Below are 21,246 nucleotides of genomic sequence, written 5' to 3'. Positions count from 1 at the left end.
ACGCTAACGAGCAAAAGTATAACCAGTATAATATTAGGAACGGAAGGTGATAGCGATTACGAACTGGAAAAGAATGGGTATTGAGAAGCAAGAGCTCTAATGATTGGAAGCTATGATAAGAGTCTGTGTAATAGACTTGAAAGAATTTGGAATGATCACTTAATTCGGATTGAGTTATCTTACGACAATAGATCATATGTCATTATCGAGATGTCGCCTTATGAGATCCTTGAAGGAAGACAATGTCGATCTCCCTTATGTTAGGATGAAGTTGTAGAGCGCAAGATGCTCGGACCCGCAGTAGTCCAAAGGACCAAGGGTATGATAGATCTAATCAGAGGACGGCTGGTAGTAGCCCAAGATGGACATGATAAGTATGTTGATTTGACACGAAAGGATAAAGAGTATGAAATAGGGGACCTATAATGTTATAGGTATCCCTTGGAAAGGATTGATGAGGTTCGGAAAGAAAGGAAAGCTAAGTCTACAATTTGTTGGACCCTTGGATATATTAAGACGTTTGGGAGGTTAGCATATGAGCTAGCCTTACCCCCGAACCTGCAACAAGTTCATAACGTATTCCACGTATCAATGTTAAGGAAGTGAAATTCAGATGCCAGATAAATAGAGGCATATGAGCGCATAGATATGTAACCCGACGTAACCTATATGGAGCAACCAGGAAGGGTTATAGAGTGAAAAGGGAACAAGTGCTTTGGAGAAGGGTTATCAAACTATTCAGAGTTTGATGGAAGAACCACAATGTGGGAAAATTTACTTGAGAGTTAGAAAATATAATGCTAAGAAAGTATCCCCATTTGTTTTCTATCTGATTCCGGGACGGAATCCTTTTAAGGAGGGGAGACTGTAATAACCCCAATTTTTGAGAAATTTTGAAACCCTTATGAATAGTGTTTTTGCTGATCGAGAAAACTTTTCATGCCACACTATGTAGGGGTTCTGTTATGGATATTCTGAGATTTTATTAGTACTCTATATGGTATATAAGTGTATGTAAAGATCGTCAGAATCCAATTCCGAACACTTTGATTTTTCCCGAAAATCCACTAGATACGGAAAGAATTGAGTATAAGGTAACATGATTAAAAGGATTTAAATTCAAGGATTATAAGAGAGGATCATAAAAGGAATATAATGTATTGAGAAAGGTTAAGGGAACCCAAGTAATAAGATCCCGGGTATGATCCCTCAAACGATAAACGAGAACGAAAGTTAAGTGAACCGTATAACAGATCAGCGGTCATTAGCCAAGTAATTAAGAGCTAATCAAAGAGGTTAGTGATGATGATGTCACCACACCAACAAGAAGATGACAAGTGTGGGAAGATGACATAGGAGGATGACATAAGCATGACCAAAGGGAAGGTATTGTTGGTTGATTTCAAGCCACACAAATTTTACCATGGTTAAAAGGTAATTAACAAAACAAAAGGATATCAACCAAGCTTTTTATGCACAAAGATCAAGAAAACAAAGCAAGCTTCTCTCTCCCCCCTTTTCATCTTCTTCATTTCGAATTTTTCACCAAAATGGTGAATTAGAAATTCAAAACACAAGCTATACTCCATGGAAAATTATAAGGTTTGTTTCTTTGGATCCTATATTTCATAACTAAGAAGAGCAAGTAGTTTGAGTGCTTGAATCAAAGGTTTTCTATCTCAAACAAATCATTTTAGTTTAGGGTGAATAGTAACTTTCAAGAACAAATTTGTGATTCTTGATTTTATTTGCAAGGTCAAGGTAGCTTAAGCATATATTAAGGCTTCCATGGACATCCCAAGGATCTTTCATGGATTAAAAGCTTCAAGGAAGGTATAATCTCTTAACCAAGATTTGTTATTGAATGTTAAGAGCATAATATGAGTAATATAGTTCATGAGAGGCTTGATGGTTGTGTATGTAGAGATTAGTTGATTTTGGGTTGTTTTTGGAGTTGTAAATCTTGGTTGTTGATTAATGAACTTAAGTGTAGTTTAAATTCATGATAAAGAATAGTATAAATTGTTAATGTTGAGTTGTTGGGGCTGTTATGATAAAGTATGGATGGAGTTTTGATTGGGTTGTGAATTGGGATTGATTGGTGGTTCAATTGGTTGGTAAAATTTTGGGAAATCGCGTAAACATAGCCGTCGTAATGTCCGATTTTCTTTGGACTGTTTTTGTGCATAACATTAGGACCCAAGAACCCACTGCTAGATTATGACCACTGCCATGTTTAGATAGCTCATGTTACGAGCTTCGTTTTGATATGTAGTTCGTTTGATTCCGATGTACGGTTTAGGAAAAACGACTGTTTTAAGTAACGGCGTTTCGCGAACGAAACATTTCCCCTCGCCTTACTTTGAAACCTTGGTTAAAGACCTTAAAGGACTAATTGGAGTATGAAACAATTATGTAAGGTGGATTAGGTAGTTGGTAAGGTACTCGCGAAAGAATCTCCATAAAACCCTTAATGGTTAATTTATTAAAAATGGTGGAGCCGAGAGTACTCGAGCGACTTAAGTAAACCGTTAAGCGCGAAAGCGAACATTAGGACTCTAAATGGTTAAAGTCTAGTTTCTTAAGCGACCGGGGTTTAATTCCGACTTATGTTGTTGTTCATAGGTTATCGGACCCACTCTAAGCGTAAGTCTATCCGGGAGCACTCAGGCAAGTATTCTATCCGTTATACTGTTGTTGTGATGTATACACTTGTATATGCATTATCTTGCGATAGATGCATGTTGGTTATTTAGCAAATTCTTGCGATATATTGTAGCATGTGATATGGTACATATGCATGCCTGTTTCATATTCTTGAAATATATATCTGTTGGTTCAGTTGATAATACCTATGCTAGAAGATAGCGGTATCTTGCATATACCCTTAGTATAGGGACCCAAAGGTGAAAATATTTTCTAAAACCGGGAGTCGAGGATCCCGAGTAGATTTTGTATATATGGATATGGATATATATATATATATTTATATATATATATATGGTCATAGTTTTCAAAACTATTAATCGAATAAGGTTTATTCGATAACTTTAACTTTATTTTATTATTGAATATTATTTCGAATATTATTCGAAGGCGTATGACTCCTTTTATTTATTTATTTGAATATTATTTGAATATTCATTCGAGGGCTTATGACTCTTTTATATTATTTATTGAATATTATTTGAATATTCATTCGAGGGCTTATGACTCCTTTATTTTATTTAATGAATATTATTTATAATATTCATTCGAGGTATTATGACTCAGCTTATTTTATTTATTGAATATTATTTGAATATTCATTTGAGGATCTATGACTCCGATTATTTGCTGAGATATATTCTTTATTTTATTAAAGAATAAGATGTCAATAATCAAACTTATTTTCGATTATTCAAATAAAGATAATACTTTCATATAAGTATATCTTGGGTTATTTAATACTCGTTTCAAGTATAAGTTTTAATACTTCTACTTCAATTATTTTTATAAAGATTATTCTTTATGGGAATATTATTTAAATTAATAATATTCAGATATTTTCTAATATTCTGGGGACTGATTTACTTCATTAAATCAGCCTTACTCCAAACACTCTTTAAAGTGTTTTCGAGTCTTCAAAATGATTTTTTTAAAAGTCAGAGCGGATCCCAAAACTCATTTTTATATTTAAGATCTTCCTTTTTAAAGGGGATTTAAATACTCGCTCAAAACCTGGGGAATCCGGCTCTGTGGTGTATTTTATATTCGCAACGAGGTTGCAGATTTGGTAAATGAATTGATTACTTGCCCAACGTTCGGGAAGTAAGCCCATCTCATTGAGTCGGCATAAGCGACAGGCCGGGGTACGGTCTATTATTGTGTAAGTGGCTGGGTGGCAGTCCATCAATGCGTGAGGGGCCGGGGTACGGTCTAGCGCGAGGTCCTAATGCGGCCAGGGTGATGACCGGTGAGGAATTCATCCATCTACAGTAGAAAAGGTTACTTATTGGTATCTTTGCCTGATCAGCGAGATATCGGGTTTATGCCAAAATTCTTTTCCTTTCCAAAATTCATTGGATGTTTCAAACTCTGTTCATACTTTACATAACAGAGGTTCCAGGAAATGTTTAAGAGATATATATATGTGGATATATATATATATCGAGACTAAATAAAGTATCTCGTAACTTTATTTCATTCAATAATATTTCAAAGATTGAATCTATTCAAATCTTGTCTTGTAGTCTCATCTATGTGATGAACTTTTGAAACTGATTATAACTTGAACGGTGGTAGTTCAAGTAGTATTGGGAAAGATATAAGTATATTGGGGTATTTGGTAACCTCATCTTTTAAACTTATATCTAATTAATAATTGTCTTATGAATGACAAAGATTTTCAGAAAAACGTTGAGACAAGGTTAGATATATGAGATCACCTTGCAACGATATTTTTTTTATACAGTTATACACTGGGACTTTGTGTATATTATGCATGGAAGAGGACTTCCAATATTTTTAAAAGTATATATGTATATATACTGAATATTTTGCGACTTCATCGCATTAAGATATCAAACTTGGTTCATTTCTTTTGACCAAGACTTTCATGAGTATTATGAGTAGGCTCATATATTGTAAATCATTATACATATTATTTTGGTGGGCTTGCTGCTCACCCTTGCTTTATTTCTTCATCACACAACAACAGTTAGGAAAGATGGCCAGACTCCAGCAGACCCAGCGCAAGCGCGTGGGAAGCGTCCCGCGTCTTCCCGTTGATGTTGTAGCTGCTATAGCTGCAGAGGTAGATCTATTGTAGATCAGACCATCTACTTTTGAGAATCAATTATGTATAATTATAACTTGTGGCAGATAATGGCAATTAACTATAAATTTATCAAGTAATCATTTCGGGTTGTAATAACTTTTAAATTGTGGATTCAAAGACTTGTACTTATTTAAATTTCATCTCTGAGACTGTAACGGGTTGTGGTGTATGTTAGTGTGGGGTCACAGCATAAGGTTATTTATTATTAATTAAGTGAAGTGATATTGTGGAAAGAAAGACCGTGACGACCCGGATCCCCGACCCCGGATCTGGGGGTGTTACAGTCCTTGTTGCTGAAAACTCATGCAAGATCCCATTTTCCTCACAAAATGCTCTCATGACATAGTTCTTGAACTCAGTTCCATTGTCACTCCTAATTCTTCTAACTTTAAAATTAGGATGATTGTTAACTTGCCTTATGTGATTGATGATGATTTCACTAGCCTCATCTTTAGACTTTAGGAAATATGTCCAAGAGAACTTTGAGAAATCATCTACAATTACTAGGCAAAATCTTTTCTTTGAAATTGACAATACATTGATTGGTCCAAACAAATCCATGTGAAGGAGTTGCAGAGGCTCTTCAATTGCTGAATCAAGTTTCTTCCTGAATGATGCTTTGATCTGCTTCCCTTTTTGGCAGGCATCACACAGTCCATCCTTTATAAACTCCACTAGAGGAATGCCTCTAACTAGCTCTTTCTTTACCAGCTCATTCATGGTCTTGAAGTTTAAATGGGATAGCTTCTTGTGCCATAGCCAACTTTCATCTTGACTTGCTTTACTGAGAAGACAAGTTACAGTTTCCGCTTTAGTTGAGTTGAAGTCAGCTAGATACACATTTCCTCTTCTCACACCAGTGAGAACTACTTTGTTGTTTTGATTGTTAGTCGCAACACAGGCTTCTTTGTTGAAGGTTACTGAGTTTCCTTTATCACAAAGCTGGCTGATACTCAACAGATTGTATTTGAGACCATCCACTAAGGCAACCTCTTCAATAATGACATTGTCCTTTGAAATCAAGCCATATCCCACAGTATATCCTTTGCTGTCATCTCCAAAAGTAATACTTGGGCCAGCTCTTTCCTTAAACTCTATGAGCAGGGTAGAATCACCAGTCATGTGTCTTGAACAACCACTATCCAAGTACCAAAGATTCCTTCTGTTTCCCTGCACACATCAAAATCAAATCAAGTTGATTTTGGTACCCAAGTTTCCTTGGGTCCTGCCTTGTTAGCTTTCTTCTTCTATTTCTTAGGTCTTAACTCATTTCACTTAGGAATTTCAGATTCTTCCTTAGTCATTTGGGTTGGGCCTTTGAAACCACTAGATGCAACAGAATTATCATGCATGTTATGGCTAACAGGAAATGGCATGCTTGGTGCAAACATGTTATTACAGTAAGGCATGCTAAATGGCATTTGAGGCATATTGTATGCAGCATAATATGGATTAGGTGCAAATGGTATATTAGCAAACTGTGCATTCATATTCTGTGTAGGCATAGCATTAACAGGCATGGGAGGCATGGCATTCATGTTAGGAAATTGAGGTTGAACAGACATGGGAGTAGGCATGGCAGATTTGCAATTAACAGACAAATGATTTATACTACCACACTTGACACAGATCTTTCTAGGAGCATATTTATTAGGTGTGTAGTTATTGTGTTTGTTAATCCCTACTTTACCATTCCTATTGTTTTTCTTTTTAGTCTCTGTTTTTACCTCTATTTTCTCAAGTCTGTCACTTAACTGTTTGACAGTCATGTGACCAACATTAGCCTTTTTCCCTTTCTTAGCTTGACTTGACTCTCCTGAAACAAAGTTCTTGGAAACAGACCCATACTTATCATTTAACTTGATTAATTTGGCTTTGCTAATGGGTTTGCTTACAGCCGACGGATGAGGATTTTTATAATTTGACGGATAACACTTTTTGTTATCCGACGGATAGTCCTCATCATCCGTCGAGTCTACATCTGTCAGCAACCCATCTACCAAAATAGGTTCTAGTTTCTCGTTATTCTTTTTCCAGGCTTCATCACGAAAAGACTCAATTCCTTGAACCTTGGTGATTTGAGCATGAACATCTCTGGATGTTTTCCATGCTTTAATCACCTCTTATTCACGATCGAGCTGCTTCTTCAAAATTTCTTCCTTTTTCAAGGACTCAGTTAATTCCTCCTTGGCAATCCTACACTCAATTTTTAGTTTCTCAAACTCAACAAATTGAGACTCAAGCACATTATTCCTCTCACTTAAAAATAAGTTGTTTTCTTTGATTTTAGCATTTTCCTTAGTGAGAGACTTAAGTGTAACACGCAAATGATACAATTCTGTAGACATGTCATTTATTACATCATTACACTCAGCTTTAGATAAATGTACAAGGTTTGTAGTGATTACCTGATTGCTTGAGGAACTTGTCTCTGTTTCATCAGACTTGGCCATTAGGGCTAGATTGACATAGCTGACATCTTTATCTTCATCCAAACCATCAGCTGCCCGGTCATTCTCTTGTGTAATAAAAGCCCTTTCCTTTTGTTTGATTAGATCAAACTATTTTTGCTTGTAATCTACAGACTCAAACTTTTTCTTGCTGGATTCTGACTTTCTACACTCATTTGCAAAATGCCCTGCCAAGCAACATTTGAAACATTTGAATTTTGACTTATCCACCATGTTTCTATTTGGCTTGGCTGCTCCAAAGTTCTTTTTGAACTTGAGCTTGGCAAATCTTCTTGAAAGGAATGCTAGGTGCTCATCAATGTCCTCCATGTCATCTTGGCTCAATGAATCTTCATTTTCTGCAGCTAGCCCCTTACCCTTGCTTTCACAGACCTTTGAAGTTGATTCCACAGCTTCCATCTTCACTTCCTTCTCCTTTTCTAGATCGGCAACTAGTGCAATGGATCCTCTTTTCTTCTTTCCTCTCTCCATTCTTTCATCCTGCTCTATCTCAAGCTCATAGGTTTTCAGAATGCCATACAGTCTCTCCAAAGTAAACTCCTTATAATCTTGTGAGTTTCTCAATGAGACTGTCATTGGTTTCCATTCCTTTGGAAGAGATCTGAGAAATTTCAGATTGGAGTCTTTAGTCTGATAAACTCTTCCATGCAACTTAAGAGCATTTAGTAGTTTTTGGAATCTACTAAAAATGTCAGTGAGGACTCACTTTCTTCATTGTGAAAATGCTCATATTGCTGAATCAGGAGCTGTATTTTATTTTCTCTTACTTGCTCAGTGCCATCACAAATTATCTGTATTGTGTCCCAAACTTCCTTGGCAGTTTTGCAGTTGATGATGTTATCAAACATGTCTGCATCAACACCATTGAACAAAATGTTCATGGCCTTTTTATCTTTCCTGACTTGTTCAATGTTAGGATCAGACCATTCATGCCTTGGCTTTGAAACAGATGGCTCGTTTCCTGTTGCAGCTCTCATTGGAACATGAGGACCTCTTTCTATGCAGTCCACATAGGCCTCATCTTGAGAAAGCATGTGAAGATGCATCTTTACCTTCCAATGATGGTAATTATCTAAAAGAATCTTGACTCCAACATCTTTCTTATTCATCTTGCTGAATTATTTTGATCTTTAAACTCTTTGTAGATTAAGAGCTTGCTCTGATACCAATTGTTAGTCCCTTGACAATGTAGCAAGAATTCCAGAAGGGGGGTTGAATGGAATTCTTGAACCTTTTTCTTGAAATGAAAATGTTCAACTCGATTATTGATATATTTGTTTTGATTAGCACAATGCGGAATATAAACTCAAATGAATCAAAACACAAGTAATGAAAAATGAGAGTCTTTAAAAACTTTCTGGTGGATTTAAACAATTCCACCAGAGATATATATAATATATCAGGAGGACTCTGTGTGCAGAAATGCTCACAGCTGCTTACAAAATAGAACTGCTGAGAATACAGAAAATGCTAAAGATTAAGCTTACAAAGATTTCTCTGTTTTTGTGTTTCTCAACTCTCTCTCAGTTATTTTTCTATTTGCTACTCTCTTAGTTTATATAATACCAAGATTACAAAGTTAAAAAGACTGAACAAATATAAAATCTAACAGTCTTAATCTTTGCTGCTTTTCGTCCTCTATTACCCAGTTAATGGGCTTCCACAATGTGTTTGTATCCAACTCGACGGCTGTGTGTCAGCTTTCATTGTTCAACTGATGTTTGAATTCTTGATATGATCATCCGCCGACTTTCAGATCATCCGTCGATGACTTAATTGATCATCCGTCGACTGCTATGTTAAACATCCGTTGATAGTCATTTGATCATCCGTCGAAGACTTTGTTAATCATCCGTCGGTAGCTATTTTGGCATTTGACTTCATTTCACTTATACAGAATTACAAGACATTACTTATGTACAATTAATCAACCTATTCTGCATATCTAGTTAAAGTCAACATGACTTATATGCTACTACAGATTCTATACAAAGGTGCATACATCACTGTGCTACAAACTTATTATTACATAAGCTACTCACTCGATGGATAATAAGTTAATCATCCGTCGGGACTATAATAAGTTATCCGTCGGGACTATAATTCTTATCCGTCGAGTGCTACATTATTTCACTAAGTAAAATCTACTTAGATATTTTGTTTAAGTGATCATCAAGTACACAACATATTCACAACAGGAATTTATTGTATGGGAAAGGAATAGCTACAACAATTCTATGTCCTATGTGTGGGATAGATATAGCACATGTTCGAAGCAAAGGCCAGAGGAGTTCAAGAGACTATTATATGGATTGAGGACATGGGTTTACATAGAATTACTATAGAGTGTGATTCTGAAATGGTAGTTCATGCTTTGCCGAAGGAAGAGATCTATCAGCTTGAGGTTGGGCATATTATAGAGGAAAGTAAAGAGAAACTTAAGACCCGTTCAGATTTATCTGTTTGTCATGTTAGGAGAAAAGCTAATATGGCAGCTCATTTAATGGCTAAATTACCATATATGGTTAATTGCCACAATTGTTTTATGTCTCCTCCAAACTTATTGTTGGAGATGTTATCTTCTGAATTTTCAAGTTAATGAATTTTCCATTCTAAAAAAAAGATTGGTGTAGTAGTAGACCACGGGATTGCTTAAAGTGAAACCTAAGTGCTCCCCATTCTCCGCCTTCTGATTGGCTGGAATTCTCCGCCTTCTGATTGGCTGGAATTCTCCGCCTTCTGATTGGTTATAGAAACTCAACTTTTCTCATTGGTAGAGAAAATAAGCTTGAATTTGTCTAATTTTTAGATAACCTTCCAATGGAGTGAGACTTGGACCATCCATTGATTTAGGTCCATTTGTGAAAGCTGATTTTGTGCTCCTTCTCTAGTGTCATCCCAAAACAGTTTAAAAATTTTATGAGTAAAATGCACTTGTGTATTTATATAAAAATCCAAGACCTATATGAACTTATCTTTTAATTTGAAATTTGAATTTTGAAATTGCAAAATAATGTTAAGAGATATTTATGTTTGCATCCTAAAATATTAATAAAAATTATTTAAATGTATATTATAAAAAAAATTCATAGCTAGCTAATTATGTTTTTTAAATCTTATGTATTATTTACATATGAGGTCGTAGTTTAATTTGAACTATAGAGATCTCGGTAGAGAATTACATAACAAAGTTATTTAAAATTATTACATATTTGAATCAAATTGAGTTCTAAATATTGGACTACATAACTCTAATAAGTAAGAGTGCTCGGTAGAGAATTATATATATATATATATATATATAATATTATTTTGGGTGTTCTACATTTTTTAATAGTGAAATGCAATTTTGTGTTTTATAATTTTTAATATTAAACTGTAATTATTATATAAGTTCTAACTTTTAAATTTTAATTTTTTTATAAATTATGATGAGATTATTATATAATAGTTTTTGGTATTTTTTATTTTTCATGATATATAGTTACAGATTTTAAATGTTAACTTCAAAATATGAGGTTGCAAAATTTTGCAATTTTTAATTTTTCATGATATATAGTTACAGATTTTAAATGTTAAGTTCGAAATATGAAATTGCAAAAAATCGTTTGGTATAAAAATTATTGAAAATTAATAAACACAGTTTAAATTGATTTTGTAGTAGACTCAAAATATATTGCTTCTATTATATAATAGAAACAATTGTTTTTGAATATTAAAACGTTAATATTATATATTAACTCTAAATTTTATATTTTCTGAAATAACACCTGATTACTTGCCTTTACTTTTTAATTTATGAGATTATATCATATAAGCAAGGGTTTTTTTAATATAAAAATGTAAATATTTTATATTAGCTATAAATTTATATTGTCTGAAATAAAACTTGATTACATAGCTTTATTTTCTTAATTTAAATTTACAATTTAATAGAAACTCAACCTTTATATTATATGAAAGTATTTTTTAAATATTAATTTCAAGATATAAAGTTGCAAAATATTTTTTTTGGTATAAAAATCATTGAAAATAATAAAATGATTTAGATTGGTGTAGTACGGTAAAGTGAACCCTGAGTGCTCTCCATTTATTATCTTGCTGTAATTCTCCGTCTTTTGATTGGCTACAAACACAATAATTTGTTGTACTTTTTTTTAGTAACATTGATGTACTTCAAACAAAATTACTTTATCAATCATAATCCTTAAATTATGTTTACCATTTATTTAAGTAAATACTCCCTCCATCTTATTTTAATAGTCCACTTTGTAAAATAAAAATTTCCCAAAATATTTTTCAGTTCTTTAACCTATACAAATTTTGTAGTTTCAATATTAACTAAAAGACCCTACTCATAAATGTCCTTGTATAAAAAATCAAAATGCACATTGTTTTATAGTTTTTGTGTGTGTATATATACACGTGTATATTTAATTTTGTGTTGGAGTATGTGTAATTAATATAATGTGTAAAAACTAAGTTGTATTAAGTTGTATTATTGTATGAAAACGATAAAATGGATATTGCAATCTTCTATTTCTTAATATGTGTGAAATTTACAAAATGAACTATTAAAATGGAATAGAAGGAGTATCCTAATAAGTAATAATTATTATAGATTCTATTATTGCCAAGATTTTCTAGAATTATTAGATTTAGATTAAATGCTGCTAGCCTACACAAACAGAGATAACTGTCAAAATTTAAATCATTTTTATCAATAATTTATAGCGTATTTAGAATTGTCAAATTCTCCACATTAATCAACGACCAACAGTTGAGTTGGTTGAAAGCGCTCTTTCTCTAGGTGTACCAATAATTGTCATCTTTGATTTATTTTAGTAAAATTTTAAATATTAAAATTTATCCTATTATATTTTAAAAATGGTACTTACAATTAAATAAAATTTGATCAATTTTAATGGGATGTACATAAATATTTATGCCATCAAGTAAATATGTATACTGAATATTATGTACATAAATTATTCAAATTATATGAACAATTGATCTTGAAAAACAATAATTCTGATTTGAAGAAAGACAACAAACACGGATAATACTAAAATTATTTAGAATAATTGTCCATACCTTAATCTCAGCAGCCACCCAAAATGCTGAGACCAACATAAATACACATAAAATCATAACTGGGATGAGGTCTACAACAACAAGACCAGGTACAAATTTCATTTCTAAGGAAGAAGATGCTTGGTGCATGTTTTGGACTATTTTAGGAAACATTCAATCTGCTCAAATGTATCAACGGTAAAATTTACCTGCAATCAATTCGCATATTACGGATAATTGTAAATTGTGGGTGGTGGATACAATTTTAAATAACCGTTAATTTATAATTTGATTACGAATTCAATATTTTAAAAATCGTGAAAAAAACCGTAACCACATATTACATAAATTAATATACATTTGTTATTTTTGTGCAAAATGATTATAGCGGGTGCAATTATGTCTAAAAACAATTAATACCAAGATGAATGTTTGAAAAGTAATACATAAGCCGTTTGAACAGAAACATGAATACAAATAATTTTATGCTGAACAAGCAATTAGAAGTTTCTAGCTAACTAGTCCTGTAACCATTTATTATTGAAGTCGATCTTTAGGCAAGCAACAGCAGCCCCCTGGGGTTATCGGTGATTCAAAACGAGTTATATAAATGTGTCTGTGCATGTAGCATAATATGCATATCTCAGTACTTGGTAGCAAGACGAGAGCTAAAAAAGTACTCAATACAACATATGAAGATCTCAACAGAAGCTGAAAGTAGCCTAAGTATGGAGTTTAAAGAAGATTTGCTAGAGCCCGTTAGTCCAACAGGGCAATACTTAAACAGCTCAGTCTTATCGCTCTCTATCCTAAGCGTTCTAGAATCCGAAACTCCGCTTGACAATTTTCGAGTTTTCTCAATACTCAAGGATAATTTTTTACCCGTCAACTCACGCTTCTCGTCAATTATGGCATGTCTTCATAGTTCGTTTCACATCTCTATTTAGTTGTACACTATTAACAATATATACACTCAAAAGCCCATGTTTGTGTCGAAGAGTACTGGATCACGAATACCCATCTTTGGGACAATAACTTGCCTTTGTGTCCCTAGTATAACTTGCCTTTGTGCCCAGTACTATAAATTCTTACTATGTGTACTATAAATTGAGTTTCTTTTCTTATATGAAACGAACACTGCAGGTGGCGGAAAAGAATGGAATAAAGAAATGGAAGAGGGTTGAAGTCAATCTGAAAGATCATGTAATCGTTCCCATTTTACCTAAGGGAATGTCACCAGAATTCTACGAAGAATATCTTTATGACTATCTGTCGAAATTAGGCATGGATCCACTGCCAGAAAACCGGCCGTTATGGGAAGTTCATTTATTTAAGTATCCAACATGCACTGCAGCAGGGAGTATTATAGCCAAGTTTCACCACTCACTTGGCGATGGATATTCTCTCTTAGGAGCACTTCTTTCATGTCTGAAAAGATTGGACAATCCTTCTATCCCTTTATCATTTCCCTCACTTCACTCGTCAAACTCTTCAAAACATGGTGATTATAGCATCATTACAAGCATTTTGGAACGTGTGCCTCAAGTTTCTTCTTGGATTGCTAATACTGTATTAGACTTTGGAGCTAGCATTCTGAAGAGCAGCGTCATTAAAGATGTTGAGTCACCCATCCGATCCGTGCATGATGGAGTCCAGTTCCAGCCCATGGCTTTCACTACTATAGAATTTTCTATGGATGATATCAAAATCATCAAAAACAGACTCAAAGTGGTACATTAACATTATTATATAACGCACACAACTTTACACTTATTTTTCATAAGATAAATGAGTATGAATTGGGACATAATAAAAGGTTGAATTCAATCAAGCTTAAGACAAGATATATATTTGTCAACAAAAAAAGACAAAAAATATGTAGATTACTTCTATAAGATATTCTATCTATATATACAGCTGATATCTTTTCTGACAGTTGATTTTGTTTGGATATTACAGACAATAAATGACGTGATTACGGGAATAATACTGCTAGGAAGTCGATTGTACATGGAAGGAGAAACAATGAATTCCAGCAGGACAAATTCAAATGCACTGGTGCTAATCAACACCAGAAACCTGGGTGGTTACAAGTCAGTAAGCGAGATGGTTAATCCTAAGGCAAATAAATTACTTTGGGGTAACCAATTTGCATTTATACACGTCCCCCTACCCACATTAAGCACCACCAATCTGTCAACTCCGGTGAATTTTGTGTACGAAACACATAAAATTATCAAGAGGAAAAGAAATAATGCCGCGGTTCTGCTAACAGGTGCACTATTAGACAAACTCAGACAACTTAGAGGCCCTGAGGTTATATATTTTTAGTTAAGTTATAAATATTTTCAGCCTGAATAGATTGAACAGATACAAATTAAATTAAAAATGTATGCTGCCTTTTGATTGATGCTATGTGCATTTGGTAGGCTGCAGCTAACTACATTCACAACACAATGAGGAACTCAAGCATAACCATCAGCAACCTGATTGGACCCGTGGAGAAAACGAGTATGGATAATCTTCCAATCAGAGGTCTCTACTTCTTCGTGACTGGCTCCCCACAGGTATGTCAAATCTTAGTACATATTATCTTTAATCAATTCATTCTTTTCTCATAAATGAACTGAATTCTGTTTCGTACATATGAAATTATTTTGCATTTTAACCATTAATTATATATGTTATATGCAGAGTACTCAAGTTACAGTAATTAGCTATGCGGGGAAGCTCAGGATTGGAGTTGGAGTAGAGAAAGACTTCATAGATCCACACAAGTTCAAGTCATGCATCGCAAATGCATTCGATTTGATATCTGAAGCTGCGGTTGGTCCATAGATACCATTGATATTTGATCTGCATTATAAATATCGCGCTCTTTCTTATTCAGTGTAGTAAACTGAAAAACTGTTTCAGTTGCATTGTACGTAGTATTGGTGTGATTGATTTGATAAATATACATCGTGTGCATCCTGTATTATCAGTAATCCTTTGAGCATTGTTTAAATATATCACATTATGCAATACTGTAAGAGAACTGTGAGTGCGCTTGTCACGCTATTTATGTTGAGTGTTAAACTTTTCTTAAAAAAATGTTGCAGTTACTGAGTTGATGCTGTTCTTATATGAATATACTGAAAACTATCGCTATTGACTCTGCTACAAACTGATATAATCTTAGGCCATTTAAGTTCTAATGAGAAAGGATCTACATACTAAGCTTGAGGAAGAAGAAAGAGAGTAAAATTAACTAACTAAGCAATACAAAGAAATGTATTTTTACTACAATATCTTCTTCTATTCATCTCTCATATACATGTGAAATTCTGTTATACCCTCCATCTGTCTGTCATTCCTCTTTGTAACTGATTCTGCTTAATTCAGCAATGAGCTAATTACTGTGAGAATTACAGATGCTAGTGTAAGACACTGTGATGCTATATCACAGTCATCATTTTCATTATATTCAACAGCCCTCTATAATCTTCTTGGCTGGCTAGAAGACATGCCAAATTTGGAAAGAAAAGTGTTGAACTGTCCGGATGGCGGAATTTTAGTGAACACATCAGTTAACTGCATAGATATTAGAATGTATGGAAGTTCTTGTAGAGCATTTCGTCTCTTGAAAAGTGCACATCTATTTCAATGTGTTTTGTTAGTTGGTGGTGAAGAGGATTGTTTGGTATGTGCATAGCACTTTGATTATCACATTAAAGTGTAATTGGTTTTAGCTTCTGTCCTAATTCTTCAAGCAACCTTACTAACCATGTTACTTCAAAAGCTGCCGTAGACGTAGATGTATACTCAGCCAAAAATTCTAGCAGGGTATCTAAAAACATTTTTGGTCATAATAAGATCAGTTTTGGTGTAATGAGATTTTGTGTTGGACTCTAATCTTGTTATGACATCATTATATTTTGCATTTGTTCAATTTTAGAATAATGTTAGAAACTACCAAACATTATGTATCTCTCCCTCAATATTTTATAATAATTTTACACAGATGGTAAAAATTCAAATGATGATGTGTATACTTTATGCCCATCACACCGATCTGAGCTCTTAGAGCATATATAGTCTTACCAAAAAATGTGGGCAACCGATAGAACATAATTTCTATAATGTTTTGTAGCTTACTGGTCCTATTGACATTTAACAAGTCGCTAACTAGTCCCTCTTTTCATTTAATAAAGTCGCTATAGCGTGCAAGCAACCGCCCCCCCCCCCCGTTAGGTTATCTGTAACTGAAAATGAGTTGTATACATATGTGTGTTTGCTTGTAGCATGCACAACATGCAAGTCTCATTTGCTTAGTACTTTGGTAGCTCAAGAAATATGGATAGTACAGAACATTTTCTGGAGCCTGTTAGTCCAACAGGCCAATACTTAAACAGCTCGGCGTTATCCCTCTCTATTCTAAGCGTTCTGGAATCCGAAACTCCCATCCACAATTTTCCAGTTCTTTCTATACTGAAGAATGATTTTTTACCCATCAACTCACGCTTCTCGTCGATTATGGTATGTCTTCATATATAGTTCTTTTCACCTTGCAATCTAAATATCCACTATTGACAAAATGCATGAAATTAGTGTAATTTAGCTCCTAGTTTGTTTTCTTATGCATGTATGAAACACACATTGCAGGTTGCGGAAAAGAATGGAATACAGAGATGGAAGAAAGTTGAAGTCAATCTGGAAGACCATGTAATTGTTCCCATTTTACCCAAGGGAATGTCACCAGAATTCTACGAAGAATATCTCTATGACTATCTGTCGAAATTAGGCATGGATCCACTGCCGGAAAACCGGCCTATGTGGGAAGTTCATATATTCAAGTATCCAACATGCAATGCAGCAGGGAGTATTATAGCCAAGTTTCATCACTCACTTGGCGATGGATATTCTCTCTTAGGAGCACTTCTTTCATGTCTTAAAAGATTAGACAAACCTTCTATTCCTTTATCATTTCCGTCACATCATTCTTCAAACTCTTTAAAACATGGAGATCATAACATGATTACAAGCATTTTGGAACGTGTGCCTCAAGTTTCATCTTGGATTGCCAACACTGTATTAGACTTCGGAGCCAGCCTTCTGAAGAGCAGTGTCATCAAAGATGTTGAGTCACCCATCCGATCCTTACGCGATGGAGTCGAGTTCCACCCCATGGCTTTGACTACTATAGAATTTTCTATGGATGATATCAAGATCATCAAAAACAGACTCAAAGTGGTACATAAAATAATATTACTCTAAAATGCAAACACCTTTACTCTTACAGTTTATAATGTGAATGTTTGTGGATTCAAACATGGAACATAAGGTTATATTCATCCATTTTTAAGACGATTAATCTCTCTCAAATTCATAACTCAGAATCCAGATATTTTTCGTAAACGTGATTCTCTATATACAAACAGATATCTGTTTTAACAGTGAATTTTCGATGGATCTGCAGACAATAAATGACGTGATCACGGGAATGATATTGCTAGGAAGTCGATTATACATGGAAGGAGAAACAGTTAATTCCAGCAAATCAAATTCAAATGCACTGGTGCTTATCAATACCAGAAATTTGGGTGGTTACAAGTCAGTGAGTGAGATGGTTAATCCTGAGACGAATACAACACTTTGGGGTAACCGGTTTGCGTTTTTACACGTACCCCTGCCCAAATTAAGCACAGACACTCTATCAAATCCAGTGAATTTTGTGTATGAAACGCAAAAAATAATCAAGAGGAAGAGAAATAATGCTGCGGTTCTGCTGACAGGTTCACTATTAGAGAAACTCAGAAAACTTAGAGGCCCTGAGGTACATGCTTTAAATATATATACATTTCTTTAGATTCTTGTTTTCTATTTTATGTATTCAAAGTTCTCACTACTAGAGCGGCCAAGGCCCAAGCCCAAAGTAGGTAGAGAGTATTCTGTGATGATCTTCGATTCTCAGCCTAGCAACTGATCACTTACAAATTAAAGAGAAACATGTGTTAACTAACTAATTCATTGATGCTTTGTGGTAGACTGCTGCTAAATACATTCACAATACATTGAAGAACTCTAGCATAACCATCAGCAACCTAATAGGACCGGTGGAGAAAATGAGTATGCACAATCTTCCGATGAGAGGTCTTTACTTCTTCGTGGCTGGCTCCCCACAGGTATGTCAAATTTTAGTAAGTTTTATCTATTTGAGCTATTCTTTTCTCACATAGAAATGAATGTTTGATGTACCAATGTCCGAAAAGATATAAACAAATCTACTTCGACTACAAAATTTTAAAAATAGAATTTATTATACAAGTAGAACTAAAAATATTATTGATAAGCTAAGCAAGAAATATATATGATGTTCGCATGCTTAAATTAAAGTCGTTTGCATTTGAAGAAGCATTTATATTATGGATCATATGAATGCAGAGTAGTCAAGTGACTGTATTAAGCTATGCGGGGAAGCTTAGGCTTGGAATTGCAGTGGAGAAAGACTTCATTGATCCAAACAAGTTCAAGTCATGCATCTCAGATGCATTCGATATGATATCCAAAGCTGCTGTTGAGCCCTAGATGCCGTCGGCATTACATGTGTTAAGCTCTTTCTTCAAATACAATTTCTTATTCACTGTAAATAACTTAAAATTTGTTTCGGTTGCATCGTACTGATGTGATTAGTCGTCGTGTGTATGTTTTAATTAGGAACATTTTTCAGATACATCATATCATGTAATAGAACTGTGAGCTGTCAAGCTATTTGAATACGAACCTATAGTGGTCACAAGTTTTATGAAATTCTGAGAGTACGTTTCAGGTTAAAAACAATGTCGAGACTCAAGACTCTTTGAAGTTGTATGTTCATATGTTGAAGTGTTAACCGGATGAACTCAAGGCCATGGAGGCTGTAACTAAATTTACTTGTGGTATTTTTATTGAATGAGAGAATCAATTTAAGACGAGGAGATTGATTCATTTCCAATGAATCTCCATAGACTATAGTATTCACACATCTGCTAGATTACATCTCTTGATAAGTCAAATAACATACCTGAGGAAACATTCATATCAGTAACATCTCATATAAGTTGAGTAATGAGTAAGTTGTTCCTTCCAAGTGTAGCTATTGTCATAGACCGGTGGCAGAACCAGCGGAAGCTAATTAACCCAGGATGAAGCCCCGGCTCAGTCGGAAAAGTTAACGAACTTCTTTATTTTCAGAATAATATTGTCCTTGAAAATTAGTAGATCTTTTCAATTTGAGGTGTGAAAACAATCTGCGATTAATACATATAAATCAAATAAGTGTGTGCGTGAGTAAACGAAATCAAACAGAGAAAGAAAGGATATAACCAAAGGAAGATCCTCGAGTCCAGTTGAAACTGTCTCCCTAAAGCTATTTCGCCTCTCACCGTATGTGCGAGTCGATAGCCTCCCAGGATAAAACGAGATACCAGTATAATCGATAGATCGAATATACTCTCAGCGAACTTGAACTAAGCCCGAAAACTATCACCGGAATATTAAAAATTTTAAGACTAAAGAGACTGAGAATGAAAGAGATGACTCTTATTCCCTTGACTTAATAAAAACTGATTCCCTAAGACTCTATTTATAAAGGGAGGTTTGAAAGGACTTGTTTTTCTTTTCGATGTGGTACATGGTATTTATAAGAAAAATTAAGGAATAGGTTTGTGCTACTTTCGATGTGGTACAAAACCACTTTTCATATTAAAATGTAAAATTTTGAAACATCAGTTCTCATTCACCTTTTACTCATTTTGAGCGTGTAAATATGCGTTGAAATCCCCTCGAAGAGGAGAATACGTTTCAATAAATACACACCACTAACACAGAATATGTCTCACTCATATAGAGTCTCAAAATGATTCACAACTTAGTCTAAAATACTAAATTTGTCCAAAAATCCCCCACAAATGAGATTGATGGTCCAGTAGCACGCACGACATAGACAGACAGACGCGGAGCTTGACTTGGTGATAGTTCCGGCGGTCAGATATAGCATACGATAGGTAAAGAATGCTCCTTGAACCTTCGCTCGAATAAGTATATTGACTTTACTGGTAAACAGTATGACGCGATGTCCTTGAACTGTTCGACCGTTTGTGTAAACGATGACATACTCATCACTATATCTTTCCTGACTCATTCAGTTCTCATGATTATGTCCATTTTGGCCATGGAACATCGTCTTGGTTCTGCAGGAGTTTCTAAATAATTGTGCCTCGCAATTCTCCTTTGAAGCGGCCCCACTTCTCTCCCACATAGGTGATCTTTATCTTATAGAGTAACCCGCGTTTACTCAACTGAATTCCATGTGTTCACTCCTAACTCCATGTATTCATCAAAGATCATTAAAAGCTCAAAGCTTAACCTCGTACCTTACGGGTCTCACTGTTTCATTATCATAGGAACAGGCCAGGGGTTACCCCCACAGTGATTTGGTCATCATGATTTAGTTGTCCCATTGAACCAAGTTCTTGGGATCTCTAGTCAGCAATGGTTGGGTGTCCACCATGATGCCGTTAAGCAATAGGCTTAAGGCCCATCCCTCTCGATAATTTCTCAACCACTTCTTTTGATAACCCTTTGGTTAGTGGATCCGCGATATTATCTTTTGACGGTATATAGTCAATAGTGATAATTCCGGTTGAGATCAATTGTCTAATGGAACTGTGTCGTCGTCGTATATGACGAGACTTTCCATTATACATCGTGCTCTGTGCTCTGCCAATAGCGGATTGACTATCACAATGAATCCTTATTGCAGTTACAGGCTTTGGCCATCTTGGAATATCCTCCGGAAACTAACGTAGATATTCAGCCTCTTCGGCGCATTTATCTAGTGCCACAAACTCAGCTTCCATCGTG

At 34.7% G+C, this 21,246-nt stretch overlaps 2 protein-coding genes across 2 annotated transcripts; both read left to right on the top strand.

Moving 5' to 3' along the window:
- The first annotated feature begins 9,556 nt into the window (after positions 1–9,556).
- On the top strand, positions 9,557–15,244 carry LOC141719684 (wax ester synthase/diacylglycerol acyltransferase 5-like). The gene is made up of 5 exons (XM_074522062.1): positions 9,557–9,814; positions 13,507–14,094; positions 14,323–14,638; positions 14,800–14,930; positions 15,058–15,244. Exons 1-5 carry the CDS (start codon positions 9,557–9,559, stop codon positions 15,199–15,201), a joined length of 1,437 nt encoding a protein of 478 aa, XP_074378163.1. The 3' UTR covers positions 15,202–15,244.
- A 1,398-nt stretch (positions 15,245–16,642) lies between these two features.
- Positions 16,643–19,308, top strand: LOC141717165 (wax ester synthase/diacylglycerol acyltransferase 11-like). Its single transcript, XM_074519275.1, has 5 exons — positions 16,643–16,881; positions 17,008–17,595; positions 17,822–18,178; positions 18,390–18,527; positions 18,787–19,308. The coding sequence occupies exons 1-5, from the start codon at positions 16,699–16,701 to the stop codon at positions 18,928–18,930; spliced, it is 1,410 nt and encodes a 469-aa protein (XP_074375376.1). The 5' UTR covers positions 16,643–16,698; the 3' UTR covers positions 18,931–19,308.
- Positions 19,309–21,246: the final 1,938 nt, after the last annotated feature.

This window comes from Apium graveolens, chromosome 4 (assembly GCF_009905375.1).
Source record: "Apium graveolens cultivar Ventura chromosome 4, ASM990537v1, whole genome shotgun sequence".
Classification (NCBI taxonomy): Eukaryota; Viridiplantae; Streptophyta; class Magnoliopsida; order Apiales; family Apiaceae; genus Apium; species Apium graveolens.
Note: the sequence above shows the minus strand (reverse complement) of the source record. Positions and strands in the feature narration are given on the sequence as shown.